Source organism: Amblyomma mixtum, chromosome 2 (assembly GCF_055824585.1).
Source record: "Amblyomma mixtum isolate Tamu chromosome 2, ASM5582458v1, whole genome shotgun sequence".
Taxonomy (NCBI): domain Eukaryota; kingdom Metazoa; phylum Arthropoda; class Arachnida; order Ixodida; family Ixodidae; genus Amblyomma; species Amblyomma mixtum.
In genome coordinates, this window is record NC_143013.1 from 278,785,776 (window position 1) to 278,806,247 (window position 20,472).

The following is a 20,472-nucleotide window of genomic DNA, read 5'->3' on the forward strand; positions in this document are numbered from 1 at the left end:
AAACCCCATAAAACCAAACCAAACCAGTTATGGTGCTCGGCTGCTGACCCAAAAGACGCGGGTTCGATCCCGGCCGCGGCGGCTAGAACTTCTTTGGAGGAGAAATTCTAGAGTCCCGTGTACTGTGCGATGTCAGTGCATGTTAAAGAACCCCAGGTGGTCGAAATTTCCGGAGCCCTCCACTACAGCGTCTCTCATAGCCTGAGTCGCTTTGGGACGTTAAACCCCATAAACCAAACCAGTACTAGCATGGAAACTAGGATGGAGCTTGCCTACACATGCCTAGGGAAACCCCAGGACCCGCAGATGGGTAGGCACCAAGTTGGCCCTCCAATTTGGGATGGTCGTTCTAGTAAACAGGTAGACTTGCACACGTGGCAGTATACTGTATGTGCAGTTCTGTGTTGTGAATGGCCAATGTTGTTGTGCAGCGGGCAAGACCATGCCCACGATGCCACCTGGAGTACCGGCTGCCATGTTGGGCCACCAGTTCCTTGTGGGCAACGCAGCCATGCCATACTACGTGAGTGCCCGCCCTTCTTTTTTGTCTCCTTTGTTGGACATCCATATTTGTTTGTTTTGACTGGAGCGTGGAAGTGCCTTCTTCACCACAAAAGATGACCACTCATGTAGTGTGGCAGTTCCCCCCCTCCCCACTTTTTTTGTGTAATATGTGCACCATTTCTACCTGATTTCCTGCCAAGCATGCCTACAAGGCTGCATGAGGCATCCTCCTAGCAGTAGTCTTGTGCACGGGCTTAGAAAGGAAGTCTGGTCTAGGTGGCAGCCATGGAAATAAAAAAAGTATTGCTTATAGCTTGCTTAGTGAAGTTAATAAATCACTGGAGGTGTTTATATAGTTTTAGAGCATCCAAACAAATTGGAAATGATAGTTTTCATTGTGGAATTGTTCTGCAGTATGAACGAAGCATGGTATGTTCAAAGTGATCACATCTGGAGCATATCTAATTACATAAACTTATGACATGTTATGAGTAATTTATGACTTGCATTAAGTATTGAAAGTTGAGGTGTATTACATTTATGATAGATATGATACACGAGTGCCATTGATGCATTTGGGCACACAGAGCATCCTTGATGTAATGTGTGGGCAGGGTTATGGCAAATCATGCTTCGCATTGGTCGATGCCTGCCTGAAAAGCATGAAGTGAGTGGGCTTGAAGGGTGAGCCACAGAGTTATTTCGAGGTAGTGAAAAAATTTCCGCAGTATCTGAATGTAGAATGATCGAATGAGGCCTATTGCTCGGAAGTAAATTTTATTTGGTAAAAACGTGGGCAGTGGTCATAAGGAGAAAACTTAGTGACAATTTTTGCAGACCCTGTCAAATGCTTTAATTCGTGCACACACTATCAGGAGTGTAGGAAGCAGGACTGCTTCATAAGAGTACAGGTTTTTAGCGACTTCTTTCAGCGTACAACACGGTGGCGCTGATAGCTGCTGTCACTATGGGCTGGTGGAGAAGCTCCAATAAGGAAACGTGGCCGGTCCCTCTCTCGGCCTCTCTATCAATGGGTGCCTGCCGATTGTCTGCAGGTTTTCACTATGTTTGCCTAAGCTTGCAAAGATTAGCAGGGTATGCGCTGGATATGAAAAAGGCCATCCTGAGAGCATAGTCTTTGATGTCTTGTGTACATTGGAAAGCTAGGCATTTTAGTAAACCGTATAGTGGCATTCTGCTATCCCCAAGATTTTATATTTTATGGGCTGAGGCAAGCTCTGCCATCCGGGGAAATATATACCTGGTTGGGTCAATTTTTCTGAATTTGCAGTTTGTCCATGGACAGTCTAGGTTGAAGTGGGGGGTATTGTTTATCTCCTGGGTTTTAATTCTGCAGCAGTTGGGGTTGCTAGTATGCAAGCATAACCTCTTTTTTGACACTCTTTGGAAACATTTGTTTTCTCTGTGAAAACCTTGACTTTGCTCATGGCGCCCAGGAAAGCGTCATGCCCTGAAGCTGAATACAGGTTAAATCTCTAGGGCTTACAGTTCAGTCATGCGGATTGGTGCTAGTGCTTTGGAGGTATGACACATGTCTGGAAACCTGCCGCTAGTTTGTTTTATTTTTGCTGTCACTGCACCCAACGCGAAGTTCAAATTTGTGACAGCTCGTATTATGTACCACGGACGTTAAAAAAAACTTTTCTGTGGCTACAGTGACTTCAGTGCCTTGGAATTAATTGTAATAGCACGGTGTTATTGCTGCAACTGCCTTTATGCAATTGACGAGGGCATTACTGCCTCCATGTCTCTGCACTGGCAGTTATGGGAAGCAGCTTCAGTGGGGCATGTAAAAAGAATTGTTCAAGCCATCGAAATGTGCAACAGGGTCGTTTCCACATTTTAGCACTACTGTCTGCTGGGAGAGTTGGTCGCAAACATTTCTTAATCCCTTATAAGTATAACAAAGTATTAAAAAAATGGAACAAGACTAGATGTTTTGAGTCTGAATTATCGGCAGTATGTGCAAGAGCCTCTGCTGTGGAGATTACCCTGGCAGCTTGTGGTCTGCAATGTTGTCTCTGCTGTTGCTGTTGTGTGCCCATAAATTCAAAGTTGCAACGCTGGCAGTCGAGGGAAAGGCCATGGCTGTGAGCAAGACCGCAGGCCTGTGCATTGTTTTGTAGCCTCTCCAGTGATGACTTACGTTCTGATGTTGTGCACAACACTGAATGAAACACTTGAAACCTGAGGGGAGGCTGCAAAAGTTTGCACCTAAATGTGTAGCTGTGCTGAGCATTTGTCGGCTTGCGGCGCCTACAACTTGGGAGAGGTGTTCAGTGGAAATCCACTGGTACATTTGTCAGTGACACCTGTGTAAAGTTCTTGAGGAGTTGTCTGTCCACGGAGTTGTCTTTTGGCAAAGGCTGTATGTGTTCTCTTGGGCCAAAGATGACCGATCGTTGCAGAAAAGATAGAATAACTGCTGCTGAATTCTTGAGTGCGGATGCTGCATGATGGGCTTGACTGGTGCAGCGGTCACTACTGGTTACTTAATGTGACCTGAATTGGCATTTTGGTCTCTTCCATGCCTTGTACGTAAACACAGCAAACGGCACCCTTGGGGGGTTTTTTGGTTCCATGTTAACAAACTTGTTCACCAAAAAGTGGCCACTGCATGCAAGTCTATTGCTGCTCTCTAAAATTTCATTTGTCAGAAATGCCTCTATCTAAGAGGCATTTTGGCCCAAGAACGAACGGATAAAATAGGCCCTGGCATAAGAGACGACGAGTGCAGTGCATTCCCCTATACTTGCCTTGTTCGCGTTCTTCTGTGTGTTCATTCAATAAAATGCACTGCATAAACTTATGCAGCCAATGTAAGTAGAAAAAGAGGTTGGCAAGTGACTGCGCTTCAGACAGCGGTGGCATTGACGAAATCAGTGCTTGGCTACTTCATAGGCAAGTTCCATTGGCTTGCGTGAAGTGTGCGCGCCTGAAAGCCAAGCTGCGATTTTGGGACCCCTTTTGGAGCCCCGTTTCCAAGTTCCAGTGCTGTTCAAGGCTTAATGTGGTGGCCACGTCTTGGAAGTCCATCTTGGGGGCATGCCTTCGAGTTTGCTCCACCTCCTACACATATGTTAGGTGTCCTTTCTTGGGTGGGGCCCTGTACCACTTCTTGTCAACGTTGCAGCTAAGGCACGCCAGGAATCTTTCAGCGATCCGTTCACGATTGCTCCATTTACATGAGAGCACAATTATTGGCACTTAATTTTCACTTTCTCGACGAGATGTCGTCTTAGTGCACTGGAAGCAAGAAGGGGGGAGGGGTTGAAAGAAATGCAGGAAACTGGCGACAGCATTGGTTTGGGGCCCCTCCGAGATGCGTGCGGTATGTTTGATGTTCATTGACATGTGGTGCGAGTTGATTATGCTTTGTTTTGCATTTTGCCATTTTTATCTTTTGTTTGTTTGGTTCTGTGGTGAATGTTTTGAAAGCATGACCAACCTGATTTTTTGTTTGTTTCTTTTGCCCTCTTTTCTTTTTTCTTCTTTTTCTTTTCTTTTTCCCCCGCCCGACCCATGAAGGGCTTGCAGCAGCAGCCTTTGTATAGCTACGAAGACTTGCAGGTGCTACAGACTAGAATGCCACCCCTGGTAGGTCTCACTCAATCTTTCACCTTAGTTCGAGCGCTTGCCTTTTTTTTTTTAGTTAATGTTGCAAGCATCTTTCTGTTGCCATTTACTTCATTGAGTTTTCTCTTTTTGCGCTGCTGTTCTCTGCCTATCGTTGCACTCCATTTGAACCTTCAACTTCACGTGCCTTCTTGTCAGTGCTTGGGTTCTGCACTTCGTAACGCTTTGCATTTCTTTCACCTAACAGCACCTCTATCGTCTTTCTTCAAGGGGGGACACTGGTCTTGAAAAAAAATTTTTATTAATGAAGTCACAGTTACGAAATCTTCAGGACGTATGTATTCTTGTGTGGTGATTCTAAATACTATGTCACTTAATTTCTTGTAAAACAATTCCTTGAGAACTTGTGCACTTTTTATGCTAGTATTTTGCGGAGAGTTTTGAAGAAAATTTGCTGCGGGGAACTCGCTGAAACGTGTGCCATTGGGTTCTCTTGACACCATGGAATACAATAAGGGTAAAATTGTCTTCCTGCCTATCATAGAACTTAAGTTATAGAGCTTTGAAGTTGTCGCTTCAGAAATGAGAAGGAAAGTGTGTATTCCTGTTTCTGAAGTGGCAGCTTCAGTACCCTATTACTTAAGTTCTATGAGAGCCAGGAAGACAATTTCACCCTTATTGTATTCCTTGGTGTCAAGAGAACCCAGTGGCATACATTTCAGCGAGTTTCCTGCAGCAAATTTTCTTCAAAACTCTCCGCAAAATACTTGCATAAAAAGTGCATAAGTGCTCAAGGAATTGTTTTACATGAAATTAAATGACATATCTAGAACCAGCGCACAAAAATACATGTGCCCTGAAAATTTCATAACTATGACTAAATTCATAAAATTCTTTTCAAGACCAGTGTCCCCCCTTAAGCTAACACTTATGCCGTTCTTCATCCAGCCAGTAATTGTGGCTCCTTCCCATGAAATGCACACTACCTCATTCACACTGGCACTTTGGTTGTAAGTCATGTAAAATGAGCCGAGTTGTGGGTGTGTGTCTTTAAAGCTACTGTCAGTATGGGCATGCATCGCAAATATTCAAGCGCATTGAAAGCAAAACCAACGCGTGTGTTGTATATACTTGAAAGTGGAAAGGCCATCAGTGGTCATTAGTTGAAGTCTTTCTGTATCATTTGCTGCCAGTGTGAGGAGCAGCAACATGCAGGCCTCTGGGGCGTGCTGTAAATTAGCAAGGTGATACTCTAAAAAAAGCATTCCACAGTAGTGCTTCTAGATTTTGTGCAGTTAGTATGCTTTCTGGGTTGTTAGCAGCTCTCCTGGTATGCAGCGTGTGCTGCAGTGCGTTTCACTCATTTCAGACAGAATGGCGATGATTGAAAACTTGGCAGTCCTTTATGTTGTGTGGCGTGTTAGTACAGTCTATGTGTAATTAACATTCCGTCTAGAGTCCTTTCTGTTGTGTTCCTGGGCACTTGTCTGTGTGTAGGTGTGGAGCTACAGGCTATTGTAAGTGGGCCCTAAGGGGGGACCCTGGTCTTGAAAAAAAAAATTTTTATTAATGAAGTCACAGTTATGAAATTTTCAGGCCACATGTAGTTTTGTGCGCTGATTCTGGATATGTCATTTAATTTCGTGTAAAACAATTCCTTGAGCACTTGTGCAATTTTTATGCAAGTATTTTGGGAAAAGTTTTGCAGAAAATTTGCCACAGGAAACTCGCTGAAATGCATGCCACTGGGTTCTCTTGACACCAAGGAATGCAATTAGGGTAAAATTATCATCCTGGCTATCATAGAAGCTGAGTTATAGGGTACTGAAGCTGCCAATTCAGAAACAGGAATACACACTTTTCTTCTCATTTCTGAAGCGACAACTTCAAAACCCTATAACTCAGGTTCTATGATAACCAGGATGATAATTTTACCCTTATTGCATTCCTTGGTGTCAGGAGAACCCAATGGCATACATTTCTGCGAGTTTCCTGCAGCAAATTTTCTGCAAAACTTTCCGCAAAATACTTGCATAAAAATTGCACAGGTGCTCAAGGAATCGCTTTACACGAAATTAAATGGCACATCTAGAATCAGCGCACAAAAATACATGTGGCCTGAAAATTTTATAACTATAACTAGATTAATAAAATTTTCTTTTCAAGACCAGGGTCCCCCCTTAAGTAAAGCAAGGTGTGCAAGAAATGCGATATTATAGCATCTTGTTATCCATTCTTACTTTCTTTTTTGGGGGGGGGGGGGGGGGGGATGCTGGTGTAGGAATAGTTAGTAAATTAACTGCAAAGCAGCTGTTGCATGTGTTGCCGTTTATGCCTGGTGTGACTTCATCTGACTAAACCAGTAGGCGTCATTTATCTATGAAACCAGTCGGCAGGCTCGGGTAAAGATTCAGTTTATCGGGCATATGCGAGTTAAGCATGGTGGTTCATACATACTAAAGCCTTCTGCACCATTCCCAAGTAGAAACGATTCTGCCAGAATTCATGTCCATGCTCTTTTAATCCTTAAAATATTTGAAAAGAATGTTCCTGCTAACAGATTTGTCTGACTGTGTGCTTGTGGATTGTGTGTGAAGTGTAAATTTCACTCATCTGTCTCTCGTGTGGTTTTTGTTGACGTGGTGTAACATGCTTTTGCTACGTCCATTTTTTTAAAATAAAAAAGTCACTTGTTCACCGACCTGCACAGAAGTGTTGCGCTGCCTGGTTGCAGTGTGCATTTGTGTTGCAAAGTGGTCATCCCAGAGTTTGATATTTGTGTGTTCTGCTCCTACGTTCCCTGTCATCTCCCTATTCTTTCCTCTGTCGGATTATGTTTTGAAGTGTCACTCCCAAGGGTTAACGTGCTTTGATAGCCAATAGCTGTTTTTCTGTTTTCCTGTGTGTGGCTGCAGTATTTGTGTATTTTTACATCGCTATTCTTTCTGAACTGAGTGCAGTGCTTGCAGTTTTCTTTACTGTTGTGTCAGGAGAGATTGGTTGCCGGGGCTTTTCTTTTTCAGTTTCAAACATTGAGATGCAAATTAGGTGTAGGTATTTAGTCAGGCTGTTGCCACGTGAGAACTCAAAAAGTGCCAGTGTGATTTTGGTTGATGGCTTTCTTGCGTCATGTCTTCTCTGCTCGCTAAGTCACTGTAGGATCCATAACCTCAGCATGCCAGTGTAGACAAGGCTGTTTCCAGTAGCGGGAAGTTTGCATGCTTGCTTTTGTAAAACCGATCTCATAAGACCTTGCTGAGGCTGTGTGGTAGTGGAAGACATTATGATGTGTGCTGCGGTTTCTTTTTCATCCTTATTGTTGCCATTCTGACATGTGCATGGTGCTTGCGCAAGACTTGTAGCCAGGAATGTTTTTTTTTTCTTCAGTATTAAGATTGTGCGGGAGGTTCAGAAGTCAGTTTGTGTTGCATGAAAGTTTAATTTCTGCATTTAAAGTATCACTTCGCAACGTGATTGCTGACATTGCAGCTGTTTGCCAGGTGTACTGGGGCTGCTGTTATAACTTCATATCTGTTTTTGAAATCTAACGTTCGAAGAAAACTCGTCTGGTCGGGAAGAAGATTCATGAAGTCAATAGAAGGAACGCCGACCAAAAGGTTGTTGTTTAATATGAAGACGAAGACGTTTCGGCTTCCATACGGAAGCCTTGATCACTGCAGTGATCAAGGCTTCCGTACGGAAGCCGAAACGTCTTCGTCTTCATATTAAACAACCTTTTGGTCGGCGTTCCTTCTATTGACTTCACATATCTGTTTTTGTCAGTTTTCTCCCTCTGGAGGTTATAAGCTCCAGGAAATGACCGGATGTCACCTGAGACAGTCTGAAAGGCAGGGATGAGCTTCTAATTTTTGCAGGCCTTGATAAGTGACAGTCGTTTCTTGTGCGGTGTGAGGGGGGGGGGGGATAGCTTGTGTGTACATGCATGCCGTCACAACAGAGGATGAAGTCTGCAACCTCCCCACAAATGAGCGAGGGCTATGCCATTTTGCATTTGGACGCTTGCTCTTTGTTGTGGACAGTGGTGGTTCAGGGCTTTGCTAGATGGCGCTGTGCCTTTCTTCTTCTTCCTCCTCCGCCAACAACACGCAGGGCTACTATGACATGCAGTACCCCGTGCCTGCCACGAGCCTAGCCGGCCGAGACCTTACGTTGAACAACATGGCCTACGCTGGTGAGTGTTTCCGCATGCCCACTGGCCGCAGAAGAAGGGTTTTAATTGGACCATCTGTTCAGGAGCCTCCTCTCCACAGTAAAGGAATTCCTCCGGTAGTATCATCATGCTTTGCCTAATGCGTTTTGTGAACGCTAAATGCTGAATGAATTTTTTTTTGCACAGGCTTACTCGTAGGTTTTAAATGATTGGAAATCCTCCGATAGTATGTCAGACAGGCTGCAGTAGTAGCAGTTGGTATGCGTACGGACTGGGCAGACTTCACTACCGTCCGCGTCTCCACATGCGACCGCTGCGATCTAAAATTTGTCATTGCTAAGCCAGTCAAGGGATCCGTCCAGAACATGATTCCCATGAAGTAGCAGGAGCTCTTTGATCATGGCAGATTGAAACTGCACTGCAAGTCTTTGCTGTTCCCCGTGGCCGCTATCGGGAGGTTAATAGACACAGCCTGTTTCTTTTCTGGGCTGCTTTTTATGCGAAGCATATTGCTTAGAGCTACCACTCACGCCGTCGCCGTGGGACCCCCACGTGACACCGTAACGTCACACCACATGACATCGCATGAGAGAGCCGGCCTCCACCTTGCGCCGTCGCCGTGGGACCCCTAGCCGTCACACCCGCGCATTTCGAACGCGCGTTCACACTCGGTGTAGGTGAAATACTCGCTCCACCGGGCAGGCAGACGCGGCTTCCGTGGCAATCCAGGCGCTCACCCAACGCGCGTCTCGGGGTTAGTCGGCGTTCCGCTGTAGCTTTGCCGTTGTCTTCCCCCACGACGAAGGCTTCTAGTGGTTGTATTAAAATGACCAAGTATGCAACCAAGGAAAGCCATGTATTACCAAGCCTAGCCACTAATATGCTTCGCATTCCCCAGGCTTAGCCAAGCTGAGCCTCAGCAATTTTTTTTTTTTTTACTTTGTTGATGTTTTGAGCAACGCAAATGGCATGAGTTTGCTAATCTGTTTTGGCCCAGTTGGACACCCAAATTTCGATGCTTAGGCCCTGTGGAGACGTTATAGTAGAGCTTTGGCGTGCAGCTGGCTTACGGTGTGCCTTCTCTTCTGCCTCTGCACAGAGGGGAGCAAGTTTGGCCGAGGGGAGAACAGCGACAGCAGCCCTGGCACGGTGGGGCCTCAGGGTGCTGCGGCTGGGGCTGCGGCTGGTGCCCAGGGGGCCCAGGGTGGCCAGCAGGGAGGGCCCCCGACAGCGGGCCAGCAGGCGGCCAGCCAGCCCTTCCTGAACACACTGCCCCCGGGCTATGGCTACTACTTCCCCTCCAACATCATGCCCGGATCCATCCACCACTACGGCCCGCCGCCCATGTTCCCCGTGAGCCACACCTCCCCTTTGTCGCTCAGCTGTTCTAGTGTGAGCACCGGCCTGAAAAAACTGTGCTTTGCATTTTGGTTGGCGCAGTAGGTGCCGATCACAGTGGCCTGAAACGTGCAGTAGATTCTTGGTGACTTAAGGGGGGACACTACCCTAAACAGTGAACTTTTGAACCATTTGCTCGATTTGATTGAAACTTGTGGGGCTAGTTTATATTACTGGTGGGACCACCTCTGCCAAATTTGATTATTCTGCAATAAATATGAAGCAGGTTATGCAACCTTTATGCCAAGGATGACTATGCTTCCTTAGGAAAACTATTGTTTGAAAATAAGGGTAATTTTTTCAATTTCTTGTGTTATGTGGCATTGGGAATGTCCAGAGCACACAACTATGGAATTATTTTGCTTAGTTCTCCTATATCTTGAAAAAATGATACCATGCAAAGAATGACATTGGATTCTCATTTTACGTTAATTTTTTAAAAGTCATTTTTCAGTGTGAAAAGGGGGAAAAAATAGACAAACTGAGCGCACAGTTGTGTTCCTCATAGAATTTCGCTCCAGAAAACCTGCTACAATACCAATATTATCAAGTAATATTGGAATGATAGTTTTTCTAAGCTGACAGTTTACTGAAGAAACAGGAGATGAGAAAAATACTCACATGATTGAAAATCATCCTATTTTATTTTAAGCACTACAATGTTCCAGACAAGCCCCCCCGCTGAATAATAAAATTTGGCACAGGTGGTCCCAGCAGTGATATTCACAACTTTCAATGAAATCGAGCAAGCGGTTCAAAGTTCACTTTTTGGGTAGTGTCCCCCCTTAAACCTGGCTGATGCATATTTCTGAATGAAACAGATCCGAAAAAATTCTCTGGCCGAAAAGTGCATTGTGTAGAACGTGCAAAATTTGGGGTGTTCCGAAGAATCCCCACCCCTACGGATAACACAAATGCGGGAAACGCGACCTGTCGCTGGTGAAGCAATCGCCACTCGTGCCGCACTTGTTGCGAGCAATAGGGGGATATTCAAAATTCCGCAGGTGCGCTTTCCCGCATAACAATGTTGCCCCAAACAAGATGGCCGACTTCGCTATAAAGGAACTACGTGAGCCACAGGAGAGGCTCTAAAGGTGTGGATAGAATGTAAGAAACGCGATTTGGAAGAATCAAACAAAAAAAAGTCTTTCTTGCCTTGTTTCAGCTGGAAATGCATGGTCAGCCATCTTGTTTTGGGCAACATTGCAGGGAAGCGCACTTGCGGAATTTTGAATATCCCTTGTTGGGGGTGGTGCGTGGGCCATACATCAAACACGCTGCGATTACCAGTCGCTCAGCACTTGCCTGCAAATTGCGAACTCCACGATTGCCAGTCTCATATTGCTCACTGTAGCAGTGGCAGTAAATGAATCCTGTCAGTAAATAATTTCCTGTGAGGCATTTTCCATGCTTCAGTTATGGATATTTTTTTTTTTGTGAATTTTCCGTTGATGCGAATATTTTTGCTCCCCCTGAAAATTCTGCTGTACTGCTGAGGAGTAATTGCATCTTGACTCTCCCGAATGCATTTGACTAACGTTCATTGCTTCGTTTGTGTCATTACATCTATGGTATTGAAGAAGGGGACATTGTGAGCTCTGATATTTCTCAAGTTTAATATAAGTGCTGGTATAGTGGTTTTGGGTTTAGTCCTTTCAGGGTTTCTCTAGTTTTGTTGCTTTTCACCAGTTCGACTTTGTGAACGAGATTGTATAATAGTGTTAGACCTCGTCATTCACAAATATGAGTGCATTGCTAGCCACCCTGAAAACACACAGTAAACAGCATGGAACTGTGGTGGTTGCCATTCGCAAAGGTTTCTTCTTGCCCCCCCCTTTTAACATGCTTAATTTGCATTGGCTGTAGTCCCTACCTCCTCACTCAGGTTTCATTGAATCTCTTCACTGCAAGAACGAAAGTGGCTATACACAAGGAGCTTTAGCAGTCAGTATTTATCTCGGCATGCTTACATGGGTTGCTGCTGTCAGAATTCTGGTTTTAAGGGTGTGGAAAGCACTTTGTTCAAGTGTTAGAGGTTCCTCATCGTGTGAGAATGTTATGGAGGCCTTTTTTTTTTTAAATGAAAATTTTGACTGTCAAGTGCAGGTTTTTCGAGCATTTCTCTGGGAAAATACCAGAGCATTTAAAAGGCGACAGACACAGAAAGAACAGACACCACAGTCACCGCCTGTGGCAGTCTTTCTATGCTGTTTTCCTTTGTTTTTTTTTCCCCCAAGATCCTGTACAAACTAGCTTGTATGTGGGTGTTACTCCTGTTGGTTGTGCACCTTCTTGGGCCCTTCATTTGGGCAAAAACTATGCCACAAAGTTGGAAAGGACGTTCTGATTGAGACTGGTTCCTGAGGTTTGGTGTTGTTTGGTGCAGTGTGTCCATTTCTTGGTGCGTCCACCTTTCCCTGAGCAGCGTGGCGGTGTCATGCCTCTTCCTTCTTCCCATGTGGCTCAAAGTCCTCCTCCTTCCGGCTGATCTCGGATCTAATGTTGGATTGTGCCAGACCAGTTTAGTTTGCAACACTGTGGCACACGGCACAAAGAGCACCCTAGTGCATGATGTGTGCACAACCCTTTTTCTTGGTTTCATGTGAAGGGTGTAGGGTAAAGACTCGTTGCATGTTGTCATGTGCAGATGGCACTTTAGATATTGTGGTTTTTGTTGGCCAGCTATCGTAGTGGCCATTAGCACGAAAGGGGCAAGTTTTTATGTGGGGATGGCCTTGACCGGGTGGAGCTAATAATGGTGCTGCACTAGTTCCTTTTCGTGTGTCATGGGCATTGCCGCCTGTAGCCTAGGCATTTCGCGTGTGGTCTGCTCCGCACTAGGAGGCCTTGCTCAGGAGCCTGTTGATGACCCATGAACATAAGATAAGCATTGGCACGACCTCAACAGGCATTCGTTGGCACTGCCATGTGCCGGTCTCCCTCAACCGGTTGGCTGTGTCGGCCTCGCACAGGCAGGACAAACTGGGCTGCTGCTTGTTCCTGTGGGGTGAAGCAGGAGAGTGGCTGTGACATGCGCGTGGTGCTGACTACCACACTGATGCAGTCTGCAAGTCAAGGCCACTCCCCCTTCACCTTCGGAAAGAAAACAAAACTGTACTGCCGCTTATCGAGTGTGTGTCTTCAAGTGGTGCAGCTGAAATTGACCGCCGTAGTTTGCCGGTGGGCGGGGTGGGTTCTGATCGCCCCGGGGTGTTTGTGTGGCAGGTGCCTCCAGTGACCAACGCCCACGGCCCCACCACAAGCGCGCAGTTTCAGAAAGCCAGTGCGTACGCATCCCACTCGTTCACCTCCGGTACGTGTTCTTCTGCCAATTGTTACGGCCGTTTTCTTTCTCTCTCCTTCTTCTTTGGCCGCCCGCATTGTTTTCCGCAGCCAAGTCGCTGCTTCCATGTGTTTTGCACCGCCATGACGAGACCTGGTTTCAACCTTGAGGGGGTGGCTTACCTTAAAAGTGTTTGCCGTGCCCTGCAAAAGCAGCAGGAGCTGGGGTGCTCTGACGTGATTGCTGCCAAAGAGTGCAGTGGTCACTTGCTGTCGACTGGCTGTCAGCCCGAAAGAGTTTGTGATGGGTCCCCCTTTTTGTAGGTTTTTTTTCCCCCCATTTGTGGTGCCCTGTGTCTGTGTACATCTTGTGGGATGCCGTCGTACCGTGACCTTTCTGAGGTGGGTGGGGTGTTCTGCCAGTAGAGCTTGCTATGGGGCAGTGAGGAATTCAGGGGCCGGGCACAGTGCAGTGCATGTGGGTGTCGTGGTGCAGCGCTCACTGCTAAGCTCACCAATGTGGGGGCAACTGTGGCACACGAGAGGTGCGTCATTTGCCTTCTGTCTCTCCCTTTTCTAGGCGGTTATGACAGTCTGAATCCCACACCGGACTACGCCAAAAACACCTATGGCGCAGGTTCCCAGGGACAGGCTAAGGGCATCTCGGGTTCATGTGAGTAGTGCAGTCTGCTGCTACTGTGTTGTGTGGCCTCTTGGAACCTGCTGCTGTGGCATTTTCGCTTCCTGCTCTTCGTTGTTGTTATTTACCATTGATGTTCTGCATCGTTGTTTGGTTGTGCCCTTCTGTTTGCTTGCAGCACAAACGAGATAGATGTGTGGTGTGCTTTTTTTTTTGTTTTGTTTTGACCACATGATTTGTGAGGGCAAGTGACGTGACTCAGGAGACGGATGTTTTTCTTTTGCCCCCCGCTTGTTTGTTTTTGGTGTCTTGTTGGAGTGAACATGGTGAGAGAGAGAGAGGTGTGTGTGGGTGGGACGCAGAGGATGAAACTAGGGCATAGTACAGTGGTGTAGCTGCGTTCAGAACTGCTGTAACCACCGCCGCCGCTACTGCTGTTCCTGTTTGTCTTTTCCGTGTTCCTATAAAAAAAAAAAGTGGTTACACATGGAGTAGGGAACACGGTCCCAAGTGGGAGGGGGGCATCAAAGAGATGGTGCGGGTGGGCGGTGTTGGAGGAGGGGGAAAAAATGGAACAAGACCTGTGTCTCTCTTGTTGCAGTGGGTTCGGCCGATGCATCCAGGTCAGGGCACGCTAGAACCCACCCCCATTTAGCAAAGGTACTGACCCACAGTTTCTCCTCTGTGTTCCTCCTCTCTCTTTCTCTCTCTCTCGCCTTCTTTCGCTCCTTTGCCTGCTGGTGTTGCTTCTCTCCATCTTCGCTCTTCCAAGACTTGCTTGAGGATGCTTCTTCCTGCTCTCTTGCTGCCTCCTCCCCCTCCTTCCTTTCTGCTTGCTGTCGCAGGGAGATGAGTTTCCTGCCCTCATTTCTCCTCTCCACTTCCGACAGCTCTTCGTGCATTGCACCGGCAGTCGATGCCTGGTTGCTTCTCTTTCTCAAATCTCATCCTTTTCTCTGGTGATACACACCGTGTTGTGGGAAAGGGAAGCCTTGTGCACGGCTGCTCTGGCACTCATTGGGAGTTTCAAACCTCCAACGCACTTCTGCTCTTCCAACAGCACTGGTGTGGCTCTATGCCCTTTCCACATCTCTTGCCAAGAGGCTGCTGCTACTTTGTTGTTGTATCCTCATGTTTTTATTCTCACTTTTTTTTTCCATATGGTGCAACATGTAGTTGGCTACAACTTTCTTACTTGGGCAATGGAAAGTGCACTTTTAGTTATCATTGTGTGCTGTGTCTTTTGAGCTGACTAGTTCTGTGCCATTAGTATAGATGTTAAATAAGGCTGCATATTGTAGAGGTGTGTTTCAAGTCCTGAATGTAATGTGTTATGCACATGCTTTTGTGTGAGCTGTAACTGATGGAGCCTAACACACTGGTCCTGCCCCCTGCAGCGGAATGAGAAACCGAACAGGCCACGTATTGTGTTAGAAATTTGTTCAGCGAGGTTTCAAGTTTGACTATTGAGCTGCCAGAATGGTTAACTTAGTACAGATAAACCTGGATGTAATGAACCCCCAATGTAACGAATCCTTCCGTACTGCTATGAAGTTTCTCCCCAACTCAACCACATTGAAGCGTGGGTATTTGTGAACTCCGTTCAAGAAAGGCGTTCTGGCAATTGTCCTTTATGAACCCTCTACTGTTATGAACTCTCTACGCCAACTGTCAATTGGCTGGTGCTGCGTTACTTGAAATTTGGCCGAACCATGGCAAAGTTTCACAGCGTCAACACACTGCGCCACGCTCCAATACTGTTGGCACCTTTTTTGTGGCAAACGCAGCAGCTTCTGCGGCTTTCACATTTGTGGTGTCACAGGGAGTGACACTGTTCAGAAACAGCACAAAAAGAGGACATAGCAAAGAAGTCGTTGGACGAGTAGCCCGCAGTCATCGAAGCCGCTCTGTTGTAGGCTTGAATCCGGCATTGGCAGCGCATGGTGAAGGCAAGAGTCCAGTTCCTTGGCAAACGGTGGCCGGGCAGAACAATGACGGGACACTCCGGCAGAGGCGCGTGTTTCAGACTAGCCCACGTCCCTAACTCCCCACCCCAAGCATAGCGGCATCATGCTAGCCGTGGCAGCATTATCGCGTGATAGAGGAATGTTTCTCCCATGTTTTGTTTTGTAACTTCAAGTAATGGGGGTTTACTTTGAACATTTGCAAGGCGATTTCATTGACATCAATTCTTAATTTAGTTTCTGTTCAGAGTAACAATAAGTTGAGGAATTTTACCAGGTTTGTTATGTCCAGGTTTAACTGTAGCTGTGTACCGAATTTGCTTCATTTAAGTAAGGTTTCAGTGCAAGAGGCATAGCTCACACTGTGTGAAATGCCAGAGTCGTGTCTCCAGTGGTGGCTACTTGTTCTGCCTGATGCATTGGTGTGCGTGCCGACAAGCATATAGCCTCTTTGATTATGTGACCTGTAGTGAGTAGGAGGGACAGAATTTTGTTCCGATCCTTCAGGAAGGGCTCATGATTTCAGTTCACGGGAGGCCAGTCCTACTAGGCTAACCAGTAGAGAAATAGCTGCATAAATAGTGATTGTGTTTATTTTTTTCAATGGTTGCCCCCTCTGTGTGCGCTGGGAGTCTACCCACTGTGAAGGGTGCTAACCTATGCCTCTCTCATCTCTCCCCCTCCCTTCTCCTGGCACCCATCTGCGCAGTCTTTTGAGAAGCCAGGCTTTTTGGCTGGCTCGCAGCCCGCAGCAGCAGCAGCATCATCCACAGCAGGCGGTCATCAACAGCAGCAGCAACAGCCAGGAGGCTCATCGTACCCACAGTTTGCTGGACCCCGGGGTTCGCCACCCTCTCTGGCAAAGCAGCAGCAGCCGGGGGCTCACATGCGCCAGAACTACCCCTACTGGGGTAACTGAAAGACCCCTTCTCCTCCGCGCTTTGTACTTTCTGCCACCACCACACTGTGTTTGAAGTGAATTGTCACCACCATCCCACAGAAGTGTGTTGTCAGCATGCCGCTGGGGACGGGTGGGTGTTGGCAGGAATGGGGGTGGTGGTTCCTGTCCCTTGCGCTCACAGAAGACAGTCTGTCACCCCCCCGTCCCTTGTCCAGCACCCTCCTTCCCTTTCTCATCTTGACTGGGGCTGTGTGAACTCTGCTGATGATCATGAAGTGCCGTGCCCTCTTGACTGTGGTGGCTCTGCTGCAGTGATGGTGACGCTGCTTGCTGCGCTGTTTCCCTGCCCTACCCATTCTCCTGCCCTTGTTTTTCTGAGACGCTTCCCCCCCTTTGTTTTCATCTTTGGCTGCCCACATTTGGTCTACCACAATCTCCACCCTTTCTGGCATCATCTTTTTCCCGTCAACAAGTCTAGTGTGAATTGTGCATTTTTTTTTATCCTTTAATTTCTCCTAGTGAAGAAGTTACAATTTAGCTTGAGACTCAGTGGATTGCACCGGCTAATTAAGTTTGCCCGCTTTCTGTTACTGCTTGTAGCACAATCAGCCTTCCCTTACCTTCGCTCCCTCTCTCCTCACCAGGCTTTTGTTTGCCAGGGGTTTTCACGGTGATGATGATGATAGGGATGTGCAGTGGTTTTCGAGGAAATGCGCTCCTTGCCTACCATTTTCTCCTTGCGAATACTGCTTCTCTGAGTACCGCATGTCACATTATGTTTGATGTTCCACTTTTTTTTTTTTTTTACACACAGCTTTTTTTGCACCGGAGTTTATTCTTTCATTCTTTACTTTCGTTTTTTTTTTTTCAAATTCAGGCTTTAATTTCAGAGATTCCTCTCTTGTAAGTCCACCAGGCCTGCCAGCCAGTAGTAGCAGAGGATTTTCTCAGTGCTTTGCGAGTAGGACAAGGCATAAGCACTACAGTTGTCTTGGTACAAAGCTAGATTGAAGAAAACTACTCAGCGAAGGTGTGGGCACAGTTCAAGGTGTGTGGATGTTTGTTGCCAGCATTGTTAGTCAAAAATTTGTGCAAGAGCTTGGCCAGTGCTTATATTATGGTGAAGAGAAAAAAAAAAAGTTGCCTGCAGCCACAGCTTGTGTTGGTTGCCCGTTTTGGTTCCGGCTACCTTGGCTCGTGTGTTGCCACTGACTGCTGTGTCTTGCTGTTCATTGTCGGTGGCAAGGTCGTGAAAACACAGTTGATGCATGGGTGTAGGGAGCCGATGGCAGAAACGTGCATTGCTTTTAAAGTTTTTATTAGAGCCGAAGCTTGAACCTGACCGTGTTGTGCCCTTTCCGAGTGGTCTCCTCTCGACTCTGCCACTCTCTCTCCTCTTTGTGTGTGTGCATCTGTCGAGCGTTGCCCGTTTGCTAGTTTCAGTGCTTGCGAGGTTCTTTTGTACATAATCGCCAGGTGGCGAGATCATGGTGTGCTTGCAGCATACAAACTTGGCACTTTCCTCTCCCCACCCCCCCCCCCCCCCACCTCTCCCCCGCTTTTTTTTTTTTGTAGGTTTTTCTCCCCCTCATTCTGTGTGCATGTGTGAGCGTTTGTGTATGCTTGAGTAAGTGTGTTTGTGTTGGCATGCAAGACAGGCATGCCTACCTTGGTTGTTGCTTTTGCAAGCTGTTCCACGCAGTAAGCTGTTGCTGGGGGAACTTGACTGCTGCTGGCAGGCGGGCGGGCTTTTTCTTGCACAGATGCGAAGTGTTCATTCTGCTGTTATTTTTGTTTCAAATGGTGTAATGCTGTGTGTTTGAGAGTTCAATTCTTTTGAACTGTTTCTCCGCATGCTTATTTTTTTTTCTTTCATTCAGAGGTGTGTCATGTTTCTGCAGCATTCAGAGTGTGGAAAAGTAAAATGCAGCAGCCTACGGTAGTATTTTTTCTACTGAAGCCATCTTTGTGCTGTGCGTATGTTGTCGGGATTGTCCTCCCCCGCCTTTCTGTAATATTTTTGCACCCTCCATTTTTGTTAGTTCAGCGATTCGTCTTTTTTTTTGTGAAGTTGGCATATATATATTATATATATATAATGTATATGTATACATATTCGTAGGGCAAGTGAACAGAGCAAACAAGAAGTCCCTTGTAAAGTTGTTTTTCCCATGCGGAAACGAAAAATGTGTGGCAATGCAGCGTGAAATCAGGACGGGAAGAAAAATAAATGTTTGTAAATATGAGTATACAGTTTTTGTTTTTCTTTCCAACTGTGTTATCAGCCTCGACGTTTTCTTGCAGTGCGTTCTATGTTTGCAGAATGCTCACGGTCTGATAATAAGCATGCAAATGGGAAGAGCTGGTAGTTTTCGTTTGTGTGGTTCGAAGGTGTGATATATATATATATAGTTTGTGACGAGAGGCTCCGAAAAAAATAAAATTCTTGTCATTAATTTTGAGCTTTGCGTTTGTTGTTTTCCTTGCTACTGTGTGCAGTTTGCAGTCGGTGTGTATGGGTCACAACCTCCTTTCATTTCCCTTGCCATGAAGTACAAGCGTACTTCATGGCAAGTACGCTTGCACAAGCTGTTGCCTAAAGGGTTTTACAGAGACCACCTTGGGATGTTTCATAACCACTTATCGCGGTTAGGTAACTGTAGCAGCTGCCGACCAGAAAGTGCATTAGCTGACTTGACAGATCGGAAAAGATGGTATGAATAAGACAAATTGCAGAAGGATGACAGTGTTTAGTAACTAAAGCATTAATAGTTGCGTCTGAGGCCTCGTTTACATCTAGCCGACAGCAGTGAGTCGAGTCAGGATTGAGTTGAGCAAGGTCAGCCCAACTCGACGACCGTGTTTACATGAATTTGATCCCAGCGAGTCTAGACCGGTTCAACTGAAGCGACACGAATGGTCGAGCAGCACAGCGCGAAAGGGCTGTGGCAGCCTCAAAGATTGCGACACAACCGCTGTCTCGCTGGCGCAAGCGACAAAGAGGTTGAGCAAACTCTCTCCCGCTAACCAGACTCTTTGGCTTGAAGCTTTTAGAAAAGCGAGTTACACTACTCGCTCTCCCGCTTATTTTACTTGACCCGACAAGCAAACTCTACTCGACTCTTATCGAGTTGATGTAAACAGGCCTTAAGAGCTCTAGGAGTATTCACTAGCTGGATTGAGAGATGAGTGCCCCTGGTGGAAATGTCTCCTTTACTGATTAGAGCGGTTGCTGTAAAGCGGGAGTTATGTCTCTGGGTTCTTTACGTGAACTGCGGCCGACCGGTCATGTGCAACATTTGCTAACCGCGGCACCGGTTTCTCGTGAATGGCAGTGTCAATGGGTATGAACCGTAGGGATGGAAATGCGCTGCATGCCGCGTTTAGTGCAGTGGAGCTGTTTGAAGCCACCGTACTCTGCAAAAGGCTCGTCTGGTTGGTGGGTACAGTGTTCTAGCTCACCGCTGAACCCCAGGTGGTCGAAATTTCCGGAGCCCTCCTTTACGGCGTCTCTCATAGCCTTAGTCGCTTTGGGACGTTAAACCCCATAAACAAACCAAACCAAACCAATTTGGTGGCAAGGAATTTTAAATCTGCGGCTTCTTTGGCCCGAAAGAATCTTTGAATGAACGACCTGAATCAACGTTTTCTAAGCCACAAATGGAGAAAAATGCAAGGTTGGCAGCAAGAACAACTAGCATAGAGTGGGAGTCATTTTTTCCTTGTCTGTGATATCAACTAGACAAACGACTTTTAAAAATGATTTCTCACCTGTATAACATGAAACGCCGCCAGCTGTTTTGTCTCTCTCCCTCTTTATTTCCCTCTCCACCTGTGCTCGAATCGCTAATTGGTTGGTTATTGAGGAACGGAAATGGCACAGTATCTCACATCTCGGTGGACACCTGAACTGCACCGTAAGGGAAGGAATAAAGGGGGGTGCGAGAGAAGAAAGGTGTTACAGTGGAGGGGCTCCTGAATAATTTCGACCACGTGGGAATCTGATGTGCACAGA

The 20,472-nt window shown here is 46.5% G+C and overlaps 1 protein-coding gene across 6 annotated transcripts in view; it reads left to right on the forward strand.

The window, feature by feature from the left end:
• lig (ubiquitin-associated protein-like lingerer) overlaps nt 1-18,919 on the forward strand; it is a 38,670-nt gene extending 19,751 nt beyond the window's left edge. For 2 of the 6 annotated variants that reach the window (XM_089574107.1, XM_089574106.1), the window contains exons 16-23: nt 432-523; nt 4,054-4,122; nt 8,212-8,293; nt 9,372-9,625; nt 12,896-12,983; nt 13,533-13,625; nt 14,194-14,252; nt 16,266-18,919. In XM_089574107.1, the coding sequence (XP_089430233.1) occupies nt 432-523; nt 4,054-4,122; nt 8,212-8,293; nt 9,372-9,625; nt 12,896-12,983; nt 13,533-13,625; nt 14,194-14,252; nt 16,266-16,475 (947 nt within the window). In that variant the 3' untranslated portion in view covers nt 16,476-18,919. Of the gene's footprint in view, nt 1-431; nt 524-4,053; nt 4,123-8,211; nt 8,294-9,371; nt 9,626-12,895; nt 12,984-13,532; nt 13,626-14,193; nt 14,253-16,265 lie in introns of those variants that run through there. The other 4 variants (XM_089574108.1, XM_089574109.1, XR_016289144.1 and 1 more) reach the window with 4 other exon arrangements.
• Nucleotides 18,920-20,472: the final 1,553 nt, after the last annotated feature.